The sequence below is a fragment of the Phacochoerus africanus genome, chromosome 7, assembly GCF_016906955.1.
Source record: "Phacochoerus africanus isolate WHEZ1 chromosome 7, ROS_Pafr_v1, whole genome shotgun sequence".
Lineage (NCBI taxonomy): Eukaryota > Metazoa > Chordata > Mammalia > Artiodactyla > Suidae > Phacochoerus > Phacochoerus africanus.
The window spans coordinates 4,859,088-4,882,997 of NC_062550.1; the positions used below are offsets into that span (position 1 = coordinate 4,859,088).

Consider the following 23,910-nt stretch of genomic DNA (forward strand, 5'->3'; position numbering starts at 1 on the left):
TTTGGGTTTTCTTTTTCTGCTTCCATGGCATATGGAGGTTCCCAGGCTAGGGGTTAAATCGGAGCTGCAGCTGTGGACCTACACCACAGTCATAGCAACTCAGGATCTGAGCCATGTCTGCAACCCACACTGCAGCTCACAGCAACACCAGATCCTTAACCCAATGAACGAGGCCAGGGATCAAACCCGCACCCTCGTGCATACTAGTCAGATTTGTTCCTGCTGCGCCATAATGGGAACTCCCCAGTGGATAACTATTGATGGCTATCATTGCCTAGGAGATAAGGAGGTTTTTCCAGAGGAGAAATGGGCTTTGATGGATGAATAAGAGTTTTCCAGTGAGGAAGATGGTTAAGAATGTTCCAGGTGGAGGGAGCAGCCTGTGCAAAGGCCTAAGCAGCTCAGGAAGGAGAGATCCCCGGACAGCAGGACAGACAGGAGCTGGTCTCTTAGCCCGAATCTCCCTGAGTCTGGCAGAAATGGTGGGTTTCCATAGCAACAGGTGACAGCGCCGGGTGACAGGAAGCTAACTACCCCTTCTCTGCTGACACATCCGGTGGAAAAGGGGAAAGAGCAGCTGAGAAGGTGCGAGCCGGAAAGTGAAGGTGTTTGTGAAAAGTAGGAAAATGACAAAAGGTTTTAGGGACGTTAACTGCTGATAGGTGCGGAGTCGCTGGTGATGAAGTGAGCTTAGCTGTCAGGGCTCTCATTTGACTGGAACCCAGCCTCGCAGGCAGGTGCTCTGACAGCCCCACAGCCCAGGGGACGATGAAGGGGTGCACGGTTGAGTTCGCCATTCTGACGCACCCATCTGAGACCGGGACTGGTGACAAAGTTGGGTGAGACGCAGCTGTGCCCTGACACCCATTTTGCTGGGGTGAGTATGGCATGGCTCCAGACGCCACACTTGGGTGGTGCTTCCTGGGTCCCGGCGGCAAAGAGGTGTGGCACACACGAGTGCGGAATCCGAGGGGTGTCTGCGAAGGGGCTGTTGGCATGGGGTTAAGGGAACCCAGAAACCACAGGGCTGCGCCCCCCAGGCAGGCCACAGGAGGAGCTGTCCCAGCTCCAACCCGTACGGGGCAGAAGTGGGAGTGGATTTTAGAGCCCAGGAAGAGAAGGACAGATGCTCTAAGAGGGGCAGCCGCTCAGGGCTGTGGCTTCTGGTAAAAGACCCAGCCAATCCAACTCGGCCCAGCAGAAGGGCAGGCCAGAGGGATGAGTACCACGACGTCACCCTCCTTCGACCCTCTTTTTTCTGCCGGGACATCCCGTTGGTCAAATCCAACCGGAAGCCAGAGGCAAGAAAGCCCATGGAGACCACAGTCCACAGGTCAGGTGGGAAACAGTGGTGAGTGGATCTGAGCGGGGAGCAGGAAATACATGGCCCCCAAATTGTGCTTCTGGAGCCAGCAGTCACTTGCAACTCTGTGGCCGTGGCCTTGGTGGGTAATTCTGAGTCACTGCTGGAGGATCCAGCTCCAGCCTGCCCCTCTAGGCTCCCACGACTCTGTGACCACCTAATTTTCTGTATCAGATTCCTTTCTGCTTCGGAGTTCCTATTGTGGCCCAGCAGAAACGAATCCGACTAGGAACCATGAGGTTGCAGGTTCAACCCCCGGCTCTTGCTCAGTGGGTTAAGGATCCGGCGTGGCTGTGAGCTGTGGTGTAGGTTGCAGACATGGCTCGGATCTGGCATTGCTGTGGCTGTGGTGTAGGCCCACAGCTGCAGCTCTGATTTAACCCCTAGCCTGGGAACCTCCATAGCCGCAGGTGCAGCCCTAAAAAGACAAAAGACACACACAAAAAAGAGTCTTTTCTGCTTCAGCTACTGAAGAGGTTCCAGTTACCTGCAACAGAACCCCCATTAACACAGGATGGGTTTCTAGAAATAATTGCAGGCAATGTATCCTTGAGGATGGGGATTGGAACTGGTTATTTGTTCTGGTTGATTTCAAGGCAGTGAGGTTATCGTGACCATTAGAGGATGGAATTCTAGAAGATCAGGGCACATGGTGGCAAAACAGTTAGCTGTAATCGCCGAGAACTAAGCACCCATTAAAGCCCCCGCTTTGGGAGACTTCACAGCGGCTTTTGGACGCAGTAAGATAAACGTGGTTTATTCAAGGACAGTGGCTGCATTTGCTCTTTATTGTCACACCAAGGAGTTTTTTCTTTTTCCTTTTTTTTTTTTTTTTTCTTGGCTGCACCTGAGGCATGCACGGAAGTTCTGGAACCAGGGATCGAACCCGCACCACAGCAGCCACTTGAGCCACAGCAGTGACAATGCCAGATCCTTAAAGTGCTGGGCCACCAGGGAATACCCAAGAGTTTTTAAAAAGAAAAGAATGGTCCCAGGGCTGTAAATCCTTAGTCTAAGGTGTGGCTAGAGTCCCACCGAGTTCCTACAATAGCCCTAAAAGAGGCCTGGAGTTCCCATTGTGGCCCAGCGGAAATGAACCCACCCAGAATCCCTGACGATGAAGCTTGAATCCCTGGCCTCGCTCTGTGGGTTAAGGATCTGGCGTTGCTGTGATTGCGGGGCGGGCCAGCCACTGCAGCGCCTATTTGACCCCTAGCCTGGGAACTTCCATATGCTGCACTTGCAGCCCTAAAAAAAAAAAAAAAAGAATCCCTATCTCCTGGGGCTTTGGGGATGAAACAGCTGAAAATCAGAGGGAGACTCGGACCCTGTGTGCTGCAGAATTACAACAGACCAAAGCCAGAGCCTCGTCAAGCTTCCCATGTGACAGGCACGGCATTGTGTGTGGGAAAAGAGGGACTCTAAGAGTGGGACAGTCACCTGCAGGAGCCCGAATCCGGCAGCAGGAGCAGCCCTGCCCCCACCCCCACCCCCCATCTGATGGGAGAGGCTCTCCACTCCCAGGAAACCGCAAAAGGTCTACACTGCAAGGGCAGGCCGTCTCTTCTCCTGCACCAACCCTGTCACTGCTCCCGGCCCCCAGACTCACAAGGACAGTCAGTCAGTTCCAGCCCGGCCTGGAGGGCAAGCTCAATGTCAAACCTGGGGGAAGAGGCTTATTTCTTTTTTTAAAATGGTAAACATTTGCTAATTTCCGTCAGCATTGAAAAAGGGGAAATGTGTACAGGAAATGGGGTTAGAAGGGCGTCAGGCCAAGGAAGAAGAAACACACTTTTTTTTGTCTTTTTTTGCTATTTCTTGGGCCGCTCCCATGGCATATGGAGGTTCCCAGGCTAGGGGTCGAATCAGAGCTGTAGCCACCAGCCTACGCCAGAGCCACAGCAACGCTGGATCCGAGCCGCGTCTGCAACCTACACCACAGCTCACAGCAACGCCGGATCGTTAACCCACTGAGCAAGTGCAGGGACTGAACCCGCGACCTCATGGTTCCTAGTCGGATTCGTTAACCACTTCGCCACGATGGGAACTCCAGAAACACACTTTTAAATCGGGCTGCATTCCCTGATATTTTATTTTTTCACTGACATTTTAATTTAATTTAATGTAATTTTTTTGGCTGTGCCCACACCATGTGGAAGTTCCCAGGCCGGGGATCAAACCCACGCCACAGCAGGGGTCCAAGCCACCGCAGTGATAGTGCAAGATCCTTAACGCCACAAGAGAACTCCTGCAATTCACTGATGGAGAAGCACTTTTGGGGGAGTCTGGATCCGGGGCACCAGCAGGGATGGCTGGGGATGGTTCTAACCCACTTGCTAGCTCGATTACTGAAAGTGGACTTGGCATTGGCCTCCAATGAATGAAAATGGGATGACAGCAATACCTCAGTATAAAGTGGAAGGATATTTGAGTGGATTTGTCATATGTCACCATCCCCCGCAAGAAGACCCAGAGGACACCACAGTGGCTGTCCTTGGTAGCCTGGGAATGATGTTGGAAGAAGCTGCCATTGAGATGGGCTCCCCAAGTTCAGTGGAACATAGAGGCCTCAGGGCAGCCTTTTTGTATCTAAGCCAAATTGGATGCATCAGTTAGTTTTTGCTGCATAACAAGTGACCCCACAATGTAGTGCTTCAAAACAACAACCATTTTATTTAGCATGTTATTCTGGTCTCAAACAGCTTGGATGATCTCAGCTGGGCTCTCTCATGTGTCTGTGGTCAGCTGGTGGCAGGTTGTCCAGAATGGCCTCATTCACAGGTCTGGCCTCAGCAGCCTGGCTACAGGCCACGCGGCCTTCACCTTCCAGTGAACCTGCTCAGGCTCATTTACACAGTAGTCTCTGAGCAAGAAGAGATGGTAAGCCTCCGTGTACAAGCATTTTCTTTCCTCTTCTCTTTTTTTTTTAGAGCCACACCCGTGGCATATGGAGGTTCCCAGGCTAGGGGTCCTGTCGTAGCTACAGCTGCCGGCCTACACCGCAGCCACAGCAACACAGATCCAAGCTACATCTGTGACCTACACCACAGCTCACAGCAACACCAGATCCTTGACCCAGGGATCGAACCCACATCCTCACGGTTCCTAGTCGGATTCGTGTCCACTGCGCCACAACAGGAACTCCATTTTCTCTTCTCTTCTTTTTAGGGCTGCACCTGCAGCATGTGGACGTTCCCAGGCCAGAAGTCGACCTGGAGCTGCATCTTCAATCTACACCACAGCTTGCGACAACGCCAGATCCTTAACCCACTGAGCAAGGCCAGGGATGGAACTCAAATCCTCACAAAGACAACGTTGGGTCCTTAACCCACGGAGCCACACAGGGAATTCCTACATGCACGTTCTAAATCTCTGCTGTGTCGCATCATGGGTCCTGGAGTAAGTGATAGAATCTGTTTGGCACCTGGGTTGAACGGGTCAAGTTGCTGGTGGCCAGAGATCCCTGGGAAGACCCGGGAGTGGAGGCTGCAGGGTTACAGCTTCTCCCAGGGTCAGCCCTGACCGGAGGGGGAGAGCACCTTGACTTTGACTAAAGACGTCAGAGGATGCAGCACATCTTCCTTGGAAAAACGTCTGTTCAGGTCTTTTGCCCATTTTCCAATTGGGTGTTTGGCTCTTTTTGCTGTGGAGTTGTGTAAGTTGCTTCCATAGTCTAGAGATCAACCCCTTGTCGGTTGCATCATTTGAAACTAGTTTCTCCCATTCTGTAAGTTGTCTTTTGGTTTTCTCTTTGGTCTCCTTTGCTGTGCAAAAGCTTGTCAGTTTGATGAGGTCCCATGGGTTTCTTTTTGCTTTTATTTCTGTTGCTTTGGGAGACTGACCTGAGAAAATAGCCATGAGGTGGATGTCAGAGAATGTTTTGCCTGTGTTCTCTTCCAGGAGTTTGGTGGTGTCTTATCTTATATTTAGGTCTTTCAGCCTTTTTGCACGTCTAATAAATTTTTAGTTGAAGCCTAAACATTAGGGATTTTACGGTGTTGGGCGTACTTCTGTGCATTCCTTTAAAGAGCAATGGCATTTTTCTGGCAGGCAGTTAATTGTGAATTACTCCGAAACTTTTATTAAAGTGTGCTTTGAATCTTGACCTCCTCAGACACCGACCTCTGTCTAAATCCGGCGGGACCACCCTCCTCCTGCACCCCAGTCCAGGAATCACATCTGGGCAGGAAGCCTGGGCGATGGTAGGGCTTACCCTCATTTGTGCCCCCCCCCCACCCTTTTTAAGTCTCACAGACCAGTCAATGGCCAAAAGTCTGAAATGGTTGTTTCTCATTTTTCTCTGTTTTCCAGTTATTTCTGATGGCAAAGGTAACTCCAAACATAGAAATCCTTTCTGCATGAGACACGTATGAACTAGAAAGAAGAGGTACCTTCTTAGTGGGCAAACATGATAAACATCACTTTACTTAGTAATCGAATAAATATTCCAAGAAATGGGATGAGTGATGGGCCACGTCCCCCGAAAAGATGCCCAGAGAAGAACACGTAGCTTCTGCCAAAAAACGCACAACTCGAATCTAACCATGTCAGACAAATCCACGCCGAGAGAGACCTAGACGATAACTGTCCTGTCTTCGTCAGCATCCGTGTCACAAAGCGTGAGAGACTGAAGAACTAGTCCAGGTTAAAGGAGACTGGCGAGATGGGACAAAATGGCAATGCGTTTCTTTCAGTCAAAGGACATTCCTGGGACAGCCGGGGACAATGTAATTCAGGCCAGTAGATTAGATAGTGCTATTGTATCCGTGTTATTTCCTGGTCATGACACTTGTCCTGAAATTGTGGAACAGAATGATTTGGTTTTTAGGAAAGATACATCAATGTATTTAGAGAGAAAAGGGCACAGTGTGTGCAATTTACAAAGATCAAGGAAAGGTCGACAATTAGCTAGACAGACCCAGAGACTTCCCTCTACAGAGGCTGATCTGTATCTAAATACCTGCACCTGCATCTCTACCAAGGACACAGGATGAAGCAAATACAAGAAAATGCTACTATTTAAGGGCATCGAGGCAAATACAGGAAGTCTTTAAACTAGTCTAGCAACCTTTCTCTCAGTCTTAAATCACATAAATATAAAATGTTAAAAGAAAGAGTTTTCGCCTTCATCTTTGCTTTGCATCACCATAAACACAAGGCTTGTTTGAACGCAGCGGGTTACATGCTTTCGGATGCTCAACTGTCCACAGGATGGACACCTTGCAAGACCACCCCATCGTCCTACCTCCTGTCCCATCATGCCTTGCGTACGCCTTCCTCCCTGGCGTTCTGGAACACTGCTTCAGGCTCGCCTTGTCCATGCGTTTAAACGACTAATGTGGGGAGAAATCCAGAGGGAGCACTCCAGATATGGGAGGTAGAAAGCCAGAATCCCGCTTAGGTGTTTGGAAAAGTACACTGAGGGTCAGCAAAGGAGACCTGTGTTTAAATATATGATGGGACTTAAACATTTGACTTTAAAAGACATGTATTTCAAAACAGCTGATCGAGAATGTTGGGTTAGTTTCAGGTCTACAGCAAAGTGATGCAGGTATACGTATATCCACCCTTTTTCATACCCGTTCCCAATTCGGTTTATCACAGGATATTGAATATAGTCCCCCGTGCTGTACAGAAAAGCCCTGTTTATCCGTCCTGTATATATAAGTTTGCACCTGCTAATCCCAACCTCCCAACCCCTTCCTCCCCCATCCCCTCCCGCTTGGCCGCCACGAGTCTGTTCTCTATGCCTGTGAGTCTGTCTCTGTTTCACAGATGAAACGTTTCGCTTTTGGGGACCCTATCGTGGTTGCCCACAGCCCACTGCTGGAATGAACCGCACGGTGCTCTTGGGTCCGAGGGGGCAGGGGGATGTGTGAATCACAGTTCTGACCTCAAATCCCTCTGCCTCTGAAGCCTCCCACTTGCCTCGGTCTCACTATATGGTAGTGTCTTGTTTTCTTCCCAGAATTTGCCCTGGTTGCACGTAGCCCTCTGCTCTCCAGTTCCCAGGGCAGCAGCTGTGTCCCCCTGGTCCCTGCCGCACCCCCCAGGACCTAGCTTGGCACCCAGGAGTCCCTCAATAAACACTGACTAAGTGAATGTTCAAGCTCCTGTTGTGTTGAGCTCCTGGGGGCCCCCACATCCCCCCCGGGGGTTACACTTGACTCTCGTTGCTAATGAGATAATAATAATTTATTGACTCAAATTAGATTCCCAAGAGGAGATTTCTACTCAAAATGAAAACTGGAGTTTCCTTGTGGTGCAGCAGGTAAAGGATTCGGTGTTGTCACTGCAGTGGCTCTGGTCACTGCTGTGGCTCGTGGTTGATTCCTGGCCAGCGGGACGTTTCACAGGCTGCAGATGGGGCCGAAAAACCCCACAAAATCCCAACAAATCTGAGCTTCCTAACCACAAGGCGCTGTCCTTGCCCAAGGAAGAGTCCCCATCTCTGCAGTGACCCTGACCCTCTGTCAGCCCCGAGCTGGCTCCTGCCTGGGAAAGGCTCCCACGAGAGGACTCAGAAGGTCCCTTCCTTCTCTGAATTCTGCTGAGGGCGAGTGGCCAGGTTGCCACCAGGCGGGGACCCTGGTGGAAGCAGAGATTGTGTCCCCCGTGGGGAGGGGAGGGCTGGACGGGGAGGCATTCCTGACAGCACCCCGTTCACACCAGACACCCACGCCAGACGATGAGCCAGACAGAACGGGGACAGAAGGATTCATAAAAGACGAGGGCTAGGTCCACAAGACAGCCAGGGTTCCAGTGGCTTTTATTTAATATCCAGAAATCCTACGTAAACACGGCTTACAACAATTACAGACAATAAAATACTGACACACAGGTTGGGGAAGAGGATTCGGTCGCTTTAAAAAAAACCACAGCGCTGGGAGTTTCCATCGTGGCTCCGTGGATATGAACCCTGCTAGTATCCATGAGGATGCAGGTTCCATCCCTGGCCTCGCTCAGTGGGTTAAGGATCCGGTGTTGCTGTGAGCTGCGGTGAAGGGCGCAGACACAGCTGGGATCCGGTGTTGCGATGGATGGGGTGCAGGCTGGCAGCTGCAGCTCTGATTAACCTGGGAACGTCCATATGCCACGGGTGCAACCCTAAAAAGGAAAAAAAAAAAAGCCACAGAGCTCTGCGTCACATGTGGGAACAAGGGGGTCCAGGGTCAGTGCTTGCTGGTTGTTTGAGAGGGACCAGAGCTGCCAGCAGGCTCCCCAAACTGGGCGGGGGCGGGGGTTGGTGTCAAAGACACACCACCCAAAGGATACGAGGAGGCGAGTGGTTCGCTGCCAGCCCGTGGCCGCACGGGTGCAAATGATCCTGGTTTCACAGTCCCTGAGAAAGACGGTCCCACTTCCGGGGGCAAAACAATTCACTGCAAATGGGGGTCAGCTGAGGAGGAAGGCTTCCAGAACCTTCCTCAATCAAGGGCTCAGAGGGAAGCCTCTGCACGCCAAGGAGCATCAAAAGCAAGCTGTTCCTGCTGCCCACGAGATGCCCCGGCGTGTGGCACTCCACGGAGGAGCCATCCTCGGCCCCGAAACACCTGCCCAGACAGCTCTTGTCCCCAAGGTAAGAGGGAGGACGGGCGAATCCCCAGAGGAGGGATCGGCCTCGAGCAGAGCCCACCCTGACCTCTGCCCGGAGCACTGCCCCCCACAAGTATCTGTCCAGGCCTTGCCCTCAACTCCGGTTCGAGCCAGCCTGGAAGGGAGGGAAACGAGATGCGTGCAGCCCGAGGGGGCCCACCGGTGGGCGGGAGGCACAGGGATACCACTGCACCAACTTGGAAAAACGGGGATGCTAATCCACTCCCTGGTTGGAGTACGGCCTTAAATCAGCATTTGGAGACCAAAGTGCCCACGTACAACCTTCCTATCTTTCCGCTCCTGTTTCTCTCCTACGTGAGACACGAAGAGCCTGAGGTGGGCTGCTGGCTGGAAGCTGAACTCCCCACCCCACCCGCACCCTCCCCTTCAGGGTGTGGAATAGACCAGGGCCGCCCACCAGGGCTGAAGACCCCGAGGCTGCTTTGCGATCCCACCCCCACCGCCCCTCCTTCAGCCCCTCCCCACGCCCATCCCTCGGCCCCCAGGAATCAGGCCCTCGCCAAGCCCACGTGACAAGGCAGGTGACTCGGTCTCCGTCAGCGGGAGATCCCGCGTGGAAGGAAGGCACAGGATGTTCCAGCCTCGGCTATTTTGTCACCATGGTCCTTTCCTGTCGCCACATCCCGCGGGAGACGCCGTAATGCCGTTTTAATTATTTCTTTCCCCTGCTGGGTAGCTACCTCCATCAAAACAGCTCTTCTGAACCCACCCCCAGCCTGGCAGCCGCCGGAGCAAACACAGACTATTAGACTGGTTTCTCAGTCTTGAGCGTCGGTATTCAGTGCCATGTTAACAACTTACTCGACAGCTCTGTTCGGTAGCAGGAAGGCCAACATCAAAGACAAGAGAGAGGCCCATCTTGCTGGGGGAGCTCAGGGGTGGCATCAAAGGCCCAGCTCCGGAGCCTGGAGCCCGGGGTTGGGGGTGGGGTGACCCAGCCTAGGACCGCCCGAGCCCTGGCGGATGGGTCCTCACTTCTCTCCCGAGCCAAGGTGGGCGCCCCAAGGATGCCGATGGGGCGCTGGAAGCTAGGAGTCGGGGTGGGGCGGGGGGAGAGGGTAACAGTCACATCCCCTGTTAGGCGCGGAGCTGAACCCCCAGAACCCGCACGCCGCGGTCCTAACCCCGGGACGTCAAAAGGCAACCGTATTTGGGGCCCAGGGCCTTGATTGGTGCCCTCACAAGCAGTGCGAGGACTCGGACCCGGAGGAAAGATGTGAAGAGACAGGGTGGAGCCCAGGAGCAAGGCTCGGACCACCTTGCCCTCAACTCCCAGCCTCCAGAACGGAGAGAAGACAGTCCGGGACCCCAGTCGGCGGCCCTTTGTTACGGCAGCCTGAGCAAACCAACACGCCCGGCTGGTTTAAAGGTATTTTTCAAGTGCATCCCCACCCCCAAGAGGGCCCCTGGGGCTGGAAACTTCCCAGGCAGCCCCTCCGCCTGCAGTTCAGATGCAGCTCCGACGCGGCCCTCTCAGCCGTGGCAGGAATAAAGAAACGCCTCAGAAACCTCTCCTCCCTGGACCGTGGCGGCCGGGCCCTCGGGGTCCCAGATGTCTATGCAGCAAAATGAACACAGCGCTGAGTGGCCGGGGTGGGGGGGGGGGGAGCGGACACCCCTGTCACAGCTAAAGCTTCTGGGACTTAAGGGGGCCGTTTTGAAAACTGCAACATGCTTTTTACATTTAAAACGCTTTTTAAAAAAGCCTTGCTTCCGAGGAGAGCCCGGCCCAGGGGATGCGGGCAGGACAGACAAGCCATCACCGCAGCTGCAAAGCTGCCAGTGCCTTTGGAGCCCCTGTGATCGCTGACGGCCTCTCCCAGGGCAGAGGGGTGGGGTGCCCACTTTTTTTCCTTTCCACATTTAGATCAAGGCCGATGGCATGGGGCTCAGCACCCCCAGGTAAAGAGAGGCTGCCAACTCAGGCATTGGTGTTTGGAACGTGCATTTCAAAGGATCCCGCCGGCAGCAGTGTCAACCAGAGAAAGGGAGCGTGGGGGTGGGGAACGACCGGGGCGGGGGGGGGGGCCTTGGGGGGAGGGGGGTCTTGGGGGGAGGGGGGGCCGAGCCGGCACAGCCCCCCCCACCGCGGTCGCCGCTCCGCTGTCACTCCAGGTGCTTGTACTTGGTGAACAGGTTGTAAAGAACCCTCAGGGTGGATTTCAGGTCCAGGTTCACCACGTCTACGGAAGGAAAGAGACCAAGGGCAGACGAGAGGCTGCACCCCAGGCCCTGGTGCCGGCACCTGGGACACGGGGCATCCGCTGTGTCCCCAGCAGAGCACCTCTGGACGCTCTGGGCAGCACCATCTCCAGCCAGGCTGCTGCAAGAGCCCCCAGGCCACCCCCCACCCCCATCCCAGGAGGAGTGCCCGGGATGGCGAGGAAAAGGATGCTCCTTCTAGGATCTGCATCGGACAATCTGTGGACCGATGGTGTGGGGGCTACGACAGCCCAGGACACTGGGGACCAAACGCTCACAGGCCATTCTATGATAGGATCACGCGGGACCTCCTGGGGCAGGGCAGGTGGGAGCTGCTGTCCCACCCCATCAGGGTCAGGCGCCTGGTGTGGCCCGAGGCAGGACACCAGGCACTCAGACCACCACTCGAGTGGGAGATTCGTGGGACAGGTCATTTAACATAGGCACCAGGTAGGGACGGGGAGGTGGCCCCTCGTCAGGGCTGTCCCGGCCCGCTCACTGCCATTCAGGCCTCACGGGGCGTGACCAGGCTGCGTCCCTGCTCAGGACATGGACCCAACAGGCATGAAACTGCAGTAAACCTTCAATACCCTTTCAAGGCCTGAAGCAGCATCTCCAGCCTGAGGCTGTGGGGCAGAGGTCGGGACCCCAAGCCAAGTGGTTACTAAAGAACCGGCCTTGGGGGCTCCACCAGCACAGTCAGTCCTCTCGGGCCCTGAAACCCCGGCATAGGAGCCACGAGAGCTGGATTCATCAGCAGAACCCCAACTTTGAGCCACACACACGGGGCCCGACGGGAGACACGGCCGGCCCTCCAGCCCCTCTGACACCCCAGTCGGGGCATTACCTTCGGGTCGAGCCTTGGGTTTCTTAAGCCCTCCGTCCAGCATCAGCTCAAAGGCAAACGACACATTATGGACCTGCGAGGAAGCTAGAGTTAGCACCCAGTCTGCGGCTGGTCACAGCACTCGCCACCCCCACCCCCCACCCCCGATGCCCACTGTTTCCCTCTGAAGGGATGGGGGTGGGGGGCAAGTGTGGCCAGAGTGAGCCTTTGCAATACCTACACCCCCGAGGACCAGGGTGCCTGGGGCAGAGCGGGGTGGGGGGTGCTGCGGGCAACACACATTCACCAAATGGTCCTTACTCTCTCTGCTCATCAGTGATGGGACGGGGGTGCTGGGACATGCTGGGATGCAGGCACCAAACTCTGCCCTCGAGGGCTGGGGTCCTCAAGCACCTGCTCTACCCCAGGCCCCGACACACCCTCATGATGACAAGTGACCGTGACTCCCTTTCCCAGATGAGGAAACAGAGGCTCAGAGAGAACAGGTCACTTCCCAAAGGTACCCAGCCCTATGCACCATCCCCAGCACACAGCAGCCACCTGCTGTCTGCCGGAAGGGCCTCAAGTGAGCTGAGCATGACAGCTGTGCTCCTGGCAGGGGCATCTGTGGCCCTGGCACAGGGCAGGCACCGTGGACCCTGCTAGAACCGAAATCAGGCCACTGGTGGCTGCGGCAGAGGCCCGGTCCTGGTCCTCAACCTGCTTGATGCCCCAGCAAGGTGGCCACATCCGCACTCCCAACGGCCTCTCCCTGCCAGCCCTGGGCCCACGGGACGCTTGCGGCTGGCATCCCGCTGGCGGCTGCTGCAGAGGTTAGACACAGAGGCACCTCTGCTGTGTCGCTGTCCACCTGAACCAGAGGGGCCGGCGGTCAACCAGATCACAGGCAGCCAGACGTCTGCTTCGAGCAAAGGCTGGCAGGGGGTGAGGTGGAGGCAGGGGACCAAAAAGTGAAATAAATCACAAAGGTCAGAGCTACAACGGACTTCAGGATTCTCTGTAATCAAACACCCTTTAAACAGTAAGATGTTCATGATTTCAGGGCAAACGAATCAGAAACATAGCAAGTTTACCTGCGAGGTGGTTTGATAAATAACCTGGAAAAAGACTTAAGCACAATCACCCTCAGTTAGTCCAGCCCACGAGGTACTGCAGGGTACCCGGAGGTACTGCAGGAGGCCTTGGGGCCACGACAGCAGCAGGCAAGCAGCCCCGGGACAAGCAAAGAAAGCCACCACCTGCTGGGCATCCACAGGACCGTGGCCTTGACCCAGGGGATGTAGCCCAGAGCAAGCAGGCCACTCAGGCCCCGGGCTGGGCGGGCTGCAAGGATCAGAGGCTGCCCGGCCGGGTCCGAGGCCGAGGGGACCAGGAGGCAGGCTGCCAGAGCGGGGGGGTGGGGGGGGCACGCCTGGCTGAGCCTCAGAGGTGGGGCGAGCACGGGAAATGGAAAGGAGGTCTGTGACCTCCCGTTTACAGAGGGATCCTGCGGCTAAACAGGTGAGGGCGTCTGTGCCAAGAAAGGTGCGAGGCTCCGAGAGATGGAGCCGGGACTCAGCCCGCCCGCCTAGGGATCTGGAACTTGGGTCGCCTTCTCTAAGAGCGTCCTGCCTCCCCGGCCGTCCACTGCCCACCAGGCAGGTCACCTCACTCACACGCACCCCTGGCTCGGAGCTGAGACGGAGCCAGGATGGCCAAGAGGGAGGCGCGGAGTAAGCGGTCCGAGCAGCAGCCCACGTGGGCACCAATGTCTTCCGTGAGCGCCTCCAGGCCCGCAGGGTCCTCCCCCAGCACGGGTGTGGAGCGAGGTTAAGTCCACAAGGCTCCACTCCTGCCCCACGCAGCGGGGAGGGGGGCCCCCCCACCCCAAGTCCCACTCTGTGCAGCTGCTCTGCCCAAATGATTTTTTTTTGGGGGGGGGTCTTTCTTAGGGCCCCATTCATGGCACACGGAGGTTCCTAGGCTAGGGGTCGAATCGGAGCTGCAGCTGCTGGCCTACACCAAAGCCACGGCCACACGGGATCCTTAACCCTCAGAGCGAGACCAGGGATGGAACCCACATCCTCATGGACGCTAGTCGGGTTCATTCCCACTGAGCCACGAAGGGAACTCCAAGGAAACTGCCAGATGGGAAACGTCCCCCACCGCCTTCCGTCCTTGCTCAGCTCCGTGTCTCACCCCCAACGACCTCTCCCCAGGCAGAGAAGCATCCCCGGAGCCCGGCCCCACGGACTGGGCACAGAGAACAGCGAACAGCCACGAGGACGTGAGGCCACCTCCCTGACCCTGACCCTGACCCCAGAGTGTGAGGACCCTGCCCCCCAAGGCCACACACTGAACCCAAAGCCCCGCACTGCTGCTGGGCGTCCGCCCACTGGCAGGACCCAGAAGTTCCTTTCTCTCCGAAATGCAAAGGATGTTCTAAAACCCGGCCAGGAGACAGAAGACTAGTGCGTCCCCAACAGGAGGGGGCTCTTCCAGCTCAGCCCCTGCCGCCTGCGGGACCCTCCCCACGCCGCGTTTCCTCGCTGGTGGAGGGACAGAAGGGAAAGCCCCCTGCAAGTGCAAAGCCCGCTCTGGGTTCATTCCCACTGGTCTCCAGGTCTCCAGGACACACTCCACCCCCAGAGAGAGGGACACTGTGGCATATTCCACGAGATGACTGATGGGCCCGGGTACCCAGCCAAGCAGCCAGCCCAGCATAAGGATCAAGTGCTGGGCCTCACACAAGATGCAGTGGGAGGTACCCAGGCCTCTGAGACGGTTCCAGGGGCCATTTGTTTGTTTGCAGGAACCTACAGAGTCAGAGATGCCCAGTCTTTTTAAAACCCAGTGCAGTTGTTTAAAACCACAAGCCCATGGGGAGTTCCCACAGTGGCTCAGCGGTTAGCAAACCCGACTAGCATCCATGAGGACACGGGTTGGATCCCTGGCCTCGCTCAATGGCTTAAGGATCCGGTGTTGCTGTGAGCTGTGGTGTAGGTCGCAGATGAGGCTCAGAGCTGGTGTTGCTGTGGCTGTGGTGTAGGCTGGCGGCTACAGCTCTGCTTCAACCCCTGACCTGGGAACCTCCATATGCCTCGGGTGCAGCCCTAAAAAGACAAAAAAATAAAAACCAAAACACACACACACATACACACACACACACACACACACACACACACACGCACGCCCGTGACACGTCTCTGATTTTGCTCACTGAGCCTCTGTCTCCTGCTGCTGCTGCAAAGATTCCCGGAACCTCATGGAGCCTCGGGCTCGGAGGATGCTTTGTGACGGTCCCACTGCACATGTCACCACTGTCTGGCTGCGTCTACACGAGGTGACCGGGAGCTCAGGTACTGGGACCAGCGTGAAGTGGGTTCGGGTCCACTCGAGGTGGCTGGGAGGACCTCGGGGTTCATAACTCCTGCGGCTCACTAGGAGCGTCCCATCGGCACCGTGACACCATCACTGCCTACAGAGAGGAGAGCTGGGAATCCACGAAGCCAGGTAAGGACCCTCTAGCATCACTGCCTCCTCCACACAGAGCCCCAGCGGCTCCCCTCCGTGAGGGTCTACCTCCAAGCTGGGCGCCTTCCTCTCCCGGCTTCCCGATCGGAGGTGAAGGCAGACTGAGAGGCCAGAGCCGCAGCTCACAGAGACCCCCCCCCCTCGTCTGGAAGGGACAGAGGCTGGAGGGAGCATCCCTGCCACTGCACAGGGCCCGTCCTGGGAAGACACCCAGCTCGAGACAGCCTGGCTAAATGCACCCTTCTTAGTCATTCGAATAAAGAAAAGACCTCTCCAAAAAACACTTCTGCCACCAGGCACAGAAAGGCACAGAAACGAAGGAGCCCCGTCACCAAACTGTCTTCTTGCTTCCCGACTGGGCTCGGCACAGCCCCAAGCATCCGGTTCCCCCTGCGAGCCTCGGACGCGGACGTGCCAGGACCTTGCTAATCTGTTCTGATTCCATCTCAGCAGGCGAGACGGCAGAGATATTTGGCCGCGAGCAAACTGCCTGCGAGGTGCCAGGAGCCGGCAGATTGATAAACACTGGCCCCGCTTCCCGATGTTTCCCTGGCTGCTGCCGCCCGCTTTTGCATTGTCTGCCTCTCCGACTCACGGGTCTAGCACTTCGGGAAAATAAAATGACAGATGCTCTCAGGTTCCAGCAACATGGTCAGGCCAGGAGCCTAGTTTCTAAAGCGACACACTACACATGGCTGGGGGTGGGCTGGCCCTTGGGAAGCTCTGGCAGGCGGCAAGTCCCCCGGCCACAGAGCCACCCCAAGTGTGACGTCACACCCTCTGACCCACACAGTCCTCTTTGAGGGGCTTTCTAAGGAGACAGTCCAGAAGAATGAAGACACCTTCCACACATTTGCACGCGTGTGTATGTATCTGCCTCTACATATTCAAGTTGATGTCCCACTGTTTTCATAGAGGAAAACACAAGCCAATCGCCCAAAACTGGGGAACATGAAGACAGTGTTGTGGGAGCCACTCCGGGGGGCTGCGTGGCACCCACGAAGGCGGGATTCAGGAGGCTCATGGAGCAGCAGGAAGCCCAGAAGGGACATCCGTGTGGCACGAACAGGGGAAGGAGCTGCGAGTCAAGGGGCGCTGGATGACAACTATTAAAACCAGGGCAGTCCCGCGGGAAAGAGCCCGGCCCTGGACGCATCAGGCACTGCCCGTCCTCCTCTCCTGAGGGTTATTTCTAATTGCAGTGCCATTTTCCCAGCAGTATTTATTTTTTGACGACTGTGGCTCGACTCCAGAGCGATTGGGGGATTCTACGCGGGGCACTTGGACCAGCCGGGCGTCCCGGGACCCCTCCCAGCATGGAGACCAGGCACCTGCCTTCTGGGGGAAGCTGTCGGGGGTCAGGTAGAAGTTGTGCAGGGGTACGAAGTAGTCTTCCAGCAGACCCATGAGCAGAACCAGGTACACGCCATCTGCAAACTACAGAGAAACACGCGGTGAGGTTTCTGGGCCGGGCAGGGAGTCGGCCAATGCACTCGAAAGGAGGAAAATGTTTTAAAGGAAAAAATAAAATAAAATCCATCCTGGGAGTTCCCGTCGTGGCTCAGTGGTTAACGAACCCAACTAGCATCCATGAAGACGCGGGTTCGATCCCTGGCCTCGCTCGGTGGGTTAAGGATCTGGTGTTGCCGGAAGCTCTGGTGTAGGTTGCAGACGAGGCTCAGATCCCATGCTGCTGTGGCTCTGGCGAAGGCCCGAGGCTACAGCTCCAATTCGACTCCTAGCCTGGGAACCTCCACATGCTGCCGGTACGGCCCTAAAAGACAAAAAGACACACACACACACAAAAACATCCATCCTTTGTTGAGAGAGCCTGCAATCAGATGATGAAGGCCCACAATATTTAGTAACAAAAGATGCCCACCACTTTACCAAACAGCTATACAGTGTGGTCCATTGTCATTTAAAAAAAATAAATAAGGGGAGTTCCCATCGTGACTCAGTAGGAACAAATTTGACTAGCATCCCCAAGGACACAGGTTCGATCCCTGGCCTTGCTCAGTGGGTTAAGGATCCGGTGCTGCCATGAGCTATGGTGTAGGTCAAAGACCCGTCTCAGATCCTGTGTGGCTATGGCTGTGGTGTAAGCCGGTGGCTGTAGCTCTGATTTGACCCTGGGAACCTCCATATGCCTCAGGTGCGGCCCTAAAAAGACCAAAAAAAAAAAAAAAGTATTAAATAAATAAAACATTTAATGGGAGTTCTCTGGAGGCCTAGAGGATAAGGACCTGGCATTGTCACTGCTGTGGCTCGGGTTCGATCCCTGGCCTGGAAACTACCAAAAAAAAAAACCCCTCACGTATGCATCTGTAAGTCTTCTAGAAAATATGCATCCAACTGTGAACTGTAGTTAGTTACCTCTGGAGAGGATGACGGGGAGATTGCAGGGAGCAGAAAAAAGGACTGCTCCCTTCCAACAGGGGGACATGCACTGTTGATACCTCAAGTCACAAATAATCAGAGGCCAAATGTGCAGCATTAGCAAACAGCTAAAAAAATAAGGGAACTTGTAAACAACGCCCAAATAAATACACACATTAAAAATGGACCGTTCAGGAATCCCCCCTGAGGGGCAGTGAGTTTAGAATCCAACGTCCGTGGCTCCCATCACTGCAGAGGTGAGGGTTCAATTCCTGGCCAGAGAACTTCCATACGCCTCAGGTACAACTATAAAATACCAACCAACCAACAAACAAACCCCAAAACCAAACAACTGGACCTTTCCGCTTTCAGATACAGACTCAAGCAGGCTGCGATGAGCTACTCATAGAAAAAAACAAAAGATCTGGAACAAAACCACAGCACCGTTATCTCTGGGTGATGGGATTAGGGGTGCTTTTTATTTGTTTTGCTTATCTGCATTTTCAGACATTTCCACAATGAACCTGAATTACTTCTTTAATTAGAAAAGCAAATGAGAAAAGTTAAAGAAAGAGCGAGAAATGAAGACAGTCGCCCATGGGTTTCAGAAGGATCAGCTGCGCATTAGCAAAATCCGCGCCGAGGACTCAACATTCGAGCCCCCAGCTAATCCTGGAAAAATTATATTGTGTCCTTCCTGCTTGCCGAGTGCTCGAAACACACTTTCACGATGGGAGGGTGGGGGGAGGTGGAGGTTCCAGACTCACTGCAGGCGGGATATTTTGCGCATATGCATTACAGGGGTATTAGCCTGTGTTTGCTAGGTGCCAGCCGGGGCCCGCCAGCCGGGGAAAGCAGGGGGCCAGAACATTCCAGACTCAGGGACCAGCACATACTGAGCCCTTTGGTGGGGGTGCAGTAACACCTTCGAAGGTGTGATGGGTGAATTGCACCCCCCCAAAAAAAAGATGTGTTGGTATCCTAACACCCCCCCACACACCCCCAGAAGCTCAGAGTGTGAGTTCATTTGGAAATGGGGTCTTTGCAGGTGTCCTGGAGTTCAGATGCGCTCATTAAGGTGGGCCTTAACCCAGCACAACTGCGTTTTCCCAAAAAGGGGAAATTTGGTCAAAGACACCCACACGGGAGAAAGTCACATGAAGATGACAGCAGAGATTGAGATGATACATCCTGCTGCGGCTCAGTGGGTTAAGAACCCGACATGGTCTCTGTGAGGATGTGGGTTCGATCCCTGGCCTCACTCAGTGGGTTAAGGATCCAGTGTTGCCACAAGCCGTGGCATAGGTGGCAGGTGTGGCTCGACCCGGTATTGCTATGGCTGTGGCGTAGGCAGGCAGCTGCAGCTCCAATTCAACCCCTAGCCTGGGAACTTCCATACACTGCAGGTTTGGTCATTTAAAGGGAAAAAAAAAAAAAAAGATACATCTAAGGACCAACGAAAGCCAGCAATGGCCAGCCAGCCACCAAAGCTGGGGAAGAGGCCTGGAATAGGACCCCCGGCCCCCCACGCCAGGTCCTCAGAAGGAACCAGTCCTGCGAACACTTTGTGTGGCGGATCTGGGACTTCCAGCCTTCAGAACTATAAATGCGTATTGTTGACGGTCCTTTGTCCCAGGAGCCCCAAGGACTGAAGACAGGCGGTCCAGAAAATGATCAGGATGACCAGCGCTGGCGCTACCTGGGCTGCGCGATGGTCCTTCCTGCTGAACAAGATGGCCCACCTGAGCTCAGAAAGCTGTCTGAAAACGACCCAGGACGAAGGATCCTTCCGCCCAGAACGCTGCTTACCTGGGTCTCTAGTTCCGTCACCTCCAAATTCAGCTTGTTCAAGTGCTTGTTCACAAACGTGATGAGAGACTGTCAAAAGCCAAGAGAACAGGGAGCATGACTGATTCAGCGCCACGCCAGGGGACAGATGCGACCTTTGCCGCCCCTGGCTTCCGTGATCGCGTCTGTTTGCTAAAGCAAAAGGCTTCTGTCTGCAATGAAACGTTCTCACAATCGCCCTTGGTTTTACTGGGAAAATGCCTAAATCGACTGTACCTCTCTATTCACCCGCCGCGGCACACTCGCCATCGACACGCACGTGCCCTCGTCAGCATCCCTACGGAAAAGCATCATCGCATCATCGGTGCCTTCGAGACGGACACAGCCGTCGGGGGAGATGACGAAATGTTTAAACGTCTGCTAGATGTAAGCTTGAACTATGCGACAGAGCAAAGGCTGCCCAGAGCCCCAGCCATCCGTTTCAGCAGAGGAAGAAGCTCTACCCAGGGCTTTAGCTCAGGTAAGCAGAGATTTTTCTGAGCCTTGCTAAGTACGCAGCAAGGGCCGCGGACCGCTCCTCTCTGGCCGGAGTGGAAAACTTGCCCCCTGTCACTTGGCTCAGTCACCAAACCCAACTTCAATCAAAGTCAGGACAACCACCGCCCCTAACCAATGCCTCATTCATTAGACCCACGTTTACTCTGTGCTGGGGACGCAAGACCACTCATGAGACGGAGCCCCACCCTGAAGAGCTGGAGGCATAATTCTCCACATCCACCCCCAGTGGACACCACGGAGAAGTCAAGAGATACAGCAAAGCACGTGCAACCACGCAACGTGGGGGTGGGTGGGGCGATAAGTGTGTGGATTCCTGGAAGATGTCAGAGGGGGGAGCATTTAGGCTAGGGGGGGGCGCATAGAAGACGGGGAGGGGGGAGTGGGCGGAGCAGTCACCCAGGCCACATACACACGGGTGAACCTTCTGGCATCTTCTCCCTGGGGGTGGATGTGGGTGGGATGGGAAAGGGTAGCAGCGGGTGACCCTAGACGGACTTGGTGAGGTGGACAGGGTCCAACTGCTTTTATTCCGGGGCACGGGACCATCAACCCAGCACCTCTCTCTCCCTCTCTTTCTTTTTTTCTTTTTAGGGCCGCACTGGCGGCATATGGAGGTTCCCTGGCTAGGGGTCCAATTAGAGCTGTAGCTGCCGGCCTACACCACAGCCACAGCAACGCCAGATCCGAGCCACATCTGGGACCTACAACACAGCTCACAGCAACGCCAGATCCTTAACCCACTGAGCAAGGCCAGGGATCGAACCTGCATCCTCATGGATCCTAGCCGAGTTCGTATCTCCACTAACAAGGCAACTGTCAATGTGGCGGTGGGGAAAGGGCCAGGCCAGAAGCAGGAAGCTGCCAGGCAAACACAAGGATTTTGTCTTGGTCATGACTGGAGCCCCCAGAGCCCCAAACATGCTTTTTCAAAGAATGAATTAGCACCAGATCTACAGAGACAGCTTGCCGCTACCTCATACTCCACACAGTCAGCAGCCGACATGGGGCCAGGCCCTGCACAGAGCAATCACACTGTATCCTCAGAAAAGCCGCCTCTCTCTTGATAGATGGGGAACCTGCAGGGAGGACTTATTATCTGCGCGGGTCACACAGCTGATAAGTGGGGGAGCCAGATCGGAATCCTCTTCCTCGAGAATTCCAAAGCATGTCAGCCTATTAAAGGCTCTGATAAGTCCTGCACTGAGAAACCTGTGTGGAAAAACAGTCTGAGACACAGACAGCTCTCTCCCCAGGGTCAAGGGCTCAGATTTTACAGGTGGGTGGGACGACAGTGAGGTGAGTCTGGATTTCTTCTGGGGGAGAGCAAACCTTCCCAGCAGACCCCTTCCCCCAGCCTCGTTCACAGGGATTTTTCCATCCACAGCCTGACCAGCAGGCTGCCTGGACTGGGGAAGGGCCTCCCCTTTGTCCTCCCAACAGGGGGGAGGGGGGAGCGGGGGGGGGGGGGGGGAACAGGCCAAATGCAGCTTGGAACAGCTCCGCCCAGCAGAGTCTGCTTGTTTACCAGGCACGTCGTGAATGCAGCTTCATGGTCACCAGGCCAGCGGGCAGATGTGCTCAAAAACATTTCCACATTGGAAATTAAAAATAAAAATTTAAAAAAAAAAAAGCCTTGATTCGGAAGGAACCGCCATCGGGTGCTGGCTGGGTAATTCACTCCACAGCAGCGGTGGGGTGGGCGGGCAGGAAGATATCCAGGAGCAAGGATGCTGAGTTAAAAGGTGCTAATTTTATGCACTGGAGTTACGCTTCTAACTATAATTACACTTCAATCCACGTGGCAAACATTTCAGAGATTTCAAACATTTTCCCACCTCCTTCCCAGCACGGCGCCCGTGCGGTAAGGAAGCCGGGAAATGAGGGAAACGCACCCCCGTGGAGCGCTCACCTTCTTCACCACGCTGAGCTTGTCCGGGGCGTGGTCGAAGAGCGTGTCGAAGGCGTCCCGCTCTGCAGAGACACAGAAGAGGGTCTCAGGGGACTCGGATGCCGCCCACATCCCCGCCCGGGGACCAGGCAGCCTCTAATCCCCAGGGATGTCCCACCCGCCTAGAATCTCTTCCGCGCCTGCCAGAACCTAGGGGTGGGCACGGATGAGGGGCAAAAGCAAGGAAAAGACGCTTCCAGGGGTTCTATCTTTCAGCAGGAAACACAGGAGTACCACTTCAACACTGGCCCCCCAAAATCACATCCTAGGACTTGAGGCGTCCTTGCCTCTCCCGCCCACCTGTCCCCTTTAGTCGGTAAACCTTGTCAATAAATCAGAGCCCCCACCCCCACCCCCCAATACAAGCCCGTCACCTTGGGGCGGCTACAAGCTCCTGCCTAATCCGTCTCCCTCCTCCACTCCCAGCCCTTCCCGCCCCCCCTCCCGCCCCCTCTCCCTCATAGGCACAAGGAGCCCTTTAAAGTGTAAACTGATTCATGCCTTGCCCCTCCCTGCCCTGAATAAAACTCTCCACTGGCTTCTCATCAATCTTAAAATTCCCACAGGCCCGTGGGGTCTAAGCAGGTGCAGCATCACCCCACCCCCAACACACTGGTCCTCCCTGACTTCACTCCACCAACCAGCTTCCTGGTGGCCCCTCCATCACACGCTCACCCCAGGGCCTTTGCACCTGCTATTCTCTCCTTCACTTCCTCCAGACTGCTCTGAGACCTCACCTTCCCTGAGGGGCCTTCCACGGCTGCAAAAAGAGCGCCCCACTCCCGCTCTCTGGCCCCTCACCCCAGCGCAATTTTCATAGCACGTAATCACTACCAGAGAGTGTGTTTTATTTTTAGTTGTCTGCTGGGTATCATCTGCTGGACTGTCAGCCCCTTGTAGGCTAGGCCCACCGTCTCACTTGCTCCCTGCACTATCCCCAGCTCCGGCTCCGGAGCCATGAAGGGCTCACAGCCAGTGCTCAGAACAAAGGAAAGAACCAGGAAACCTGCTGAGACTCCTCCAATTATTCTTCCCCGGGCGTCTGCCTCTGTGGGAACATCTGCAGGGCCTGAAGGAGCCCGTTCCTCCGTGTCCCACCCGTTCTTTCTCCCAGGGACCCCGACCCACTCTAACTGCTACGCACAGGCCCGAGCACGCCTTCCAAATTAACACAGAATCAATCCCTTCGCTCTTAAGTGCGAGGCCACTGGAGGCCAAGGCCGCATGGCTTTCAGTGGATGGGACAGCAGGGCTGGCTGGGGGCTGGGTTCTAGCCTGAGGCTGCCAGGCTGCCATGGCAGGTCACAGGGAGGCAGGACAGAGCTCGCTGCCTGGACCCCAGGAAGGTGGGCTGAGGTCTGCAGGGTGGATGCGGGGCCGTGGGGACTCGCTGCCAGGACAGAGGGGGAGTGCGGAGGGCACCTGGAAGATGCTGGGGTCCCCGCTTCTGGCCTCAAGGAGCCACCCTTCCTCCCAAGGTGCCTGCTCAGAGGACCACGGCCAGCAGAACGGCCCTCTATTGCCAGCTGGAACTTGGGTCCAAACCCAGAGGTGGAGTTCTGGGGTGGGGGGGTGGAGAGCCCAGAAAGATCCACCTGTCTGGAGGGGGCTGGGGCCCAGAAACAAAGCTGGCTCAGGGTCTGCCTCAGGACCCGCCTCCTGACCCGGAGAGGGAGGGGGAGAAATGAGAAAGAG

General features: G+C 55.4%; 1 protein-coding gene and 1 long non-coding RNA gene across 3 annotated transcripts in view; one reads left to right on the forward strand and one right to left on the reverse strand.

Annotated features, from left to right (window-relative positions):
* The first annotated feature begins 541 nt into the window (after positions 1-541).
* Positions 542-6,479, forward strand: LOC125130561 (uncharacterized). Its single transcript, XR_007135737.1, has 2 exons — positions 542-877; positions 5,675-6,479. It is a non-coding gene; the product is annotated as an uncharacterized LOC125130561 (long non-coding RNA).
* Positions 6,480-10,908: 4,429 nt separating this feature from the next.
* Positions 10,909-23,910, reverse strand: part of PARVB (parvin beta) — a 107,668-nt gene continuing 94,666 nt past the window's right edge. For both annotated transcript variants that reach the window (XM_047786039.1, XM_047786038.1), the window contains exons 9-13: positions 22,177-22,238; positions 19,731-19,799; positions 16,878-16,979; positions 12,030-12,102; positions 10,909-11,163 (exon numbers count right to left, since the gene is read on the reverse strand). In XM_047786039.1, coding sequence (XP_047641995.1) covers positions 11,087-11,163; positions 12,030-12,102; positions 16,878-16,979; positions 19,731-19,799; positions 22,177-22,238 — 383 coding nt within the window. In that variant the 3' untranslated portion in view covers positions 10,909-11,086. The remainder of the gene's footprint in view (positions 11,164-12,029; positions 12,103-16,877; positions 16,980-19,730; positions 19,800-22,176; positions 22,239-23,910) is intronic.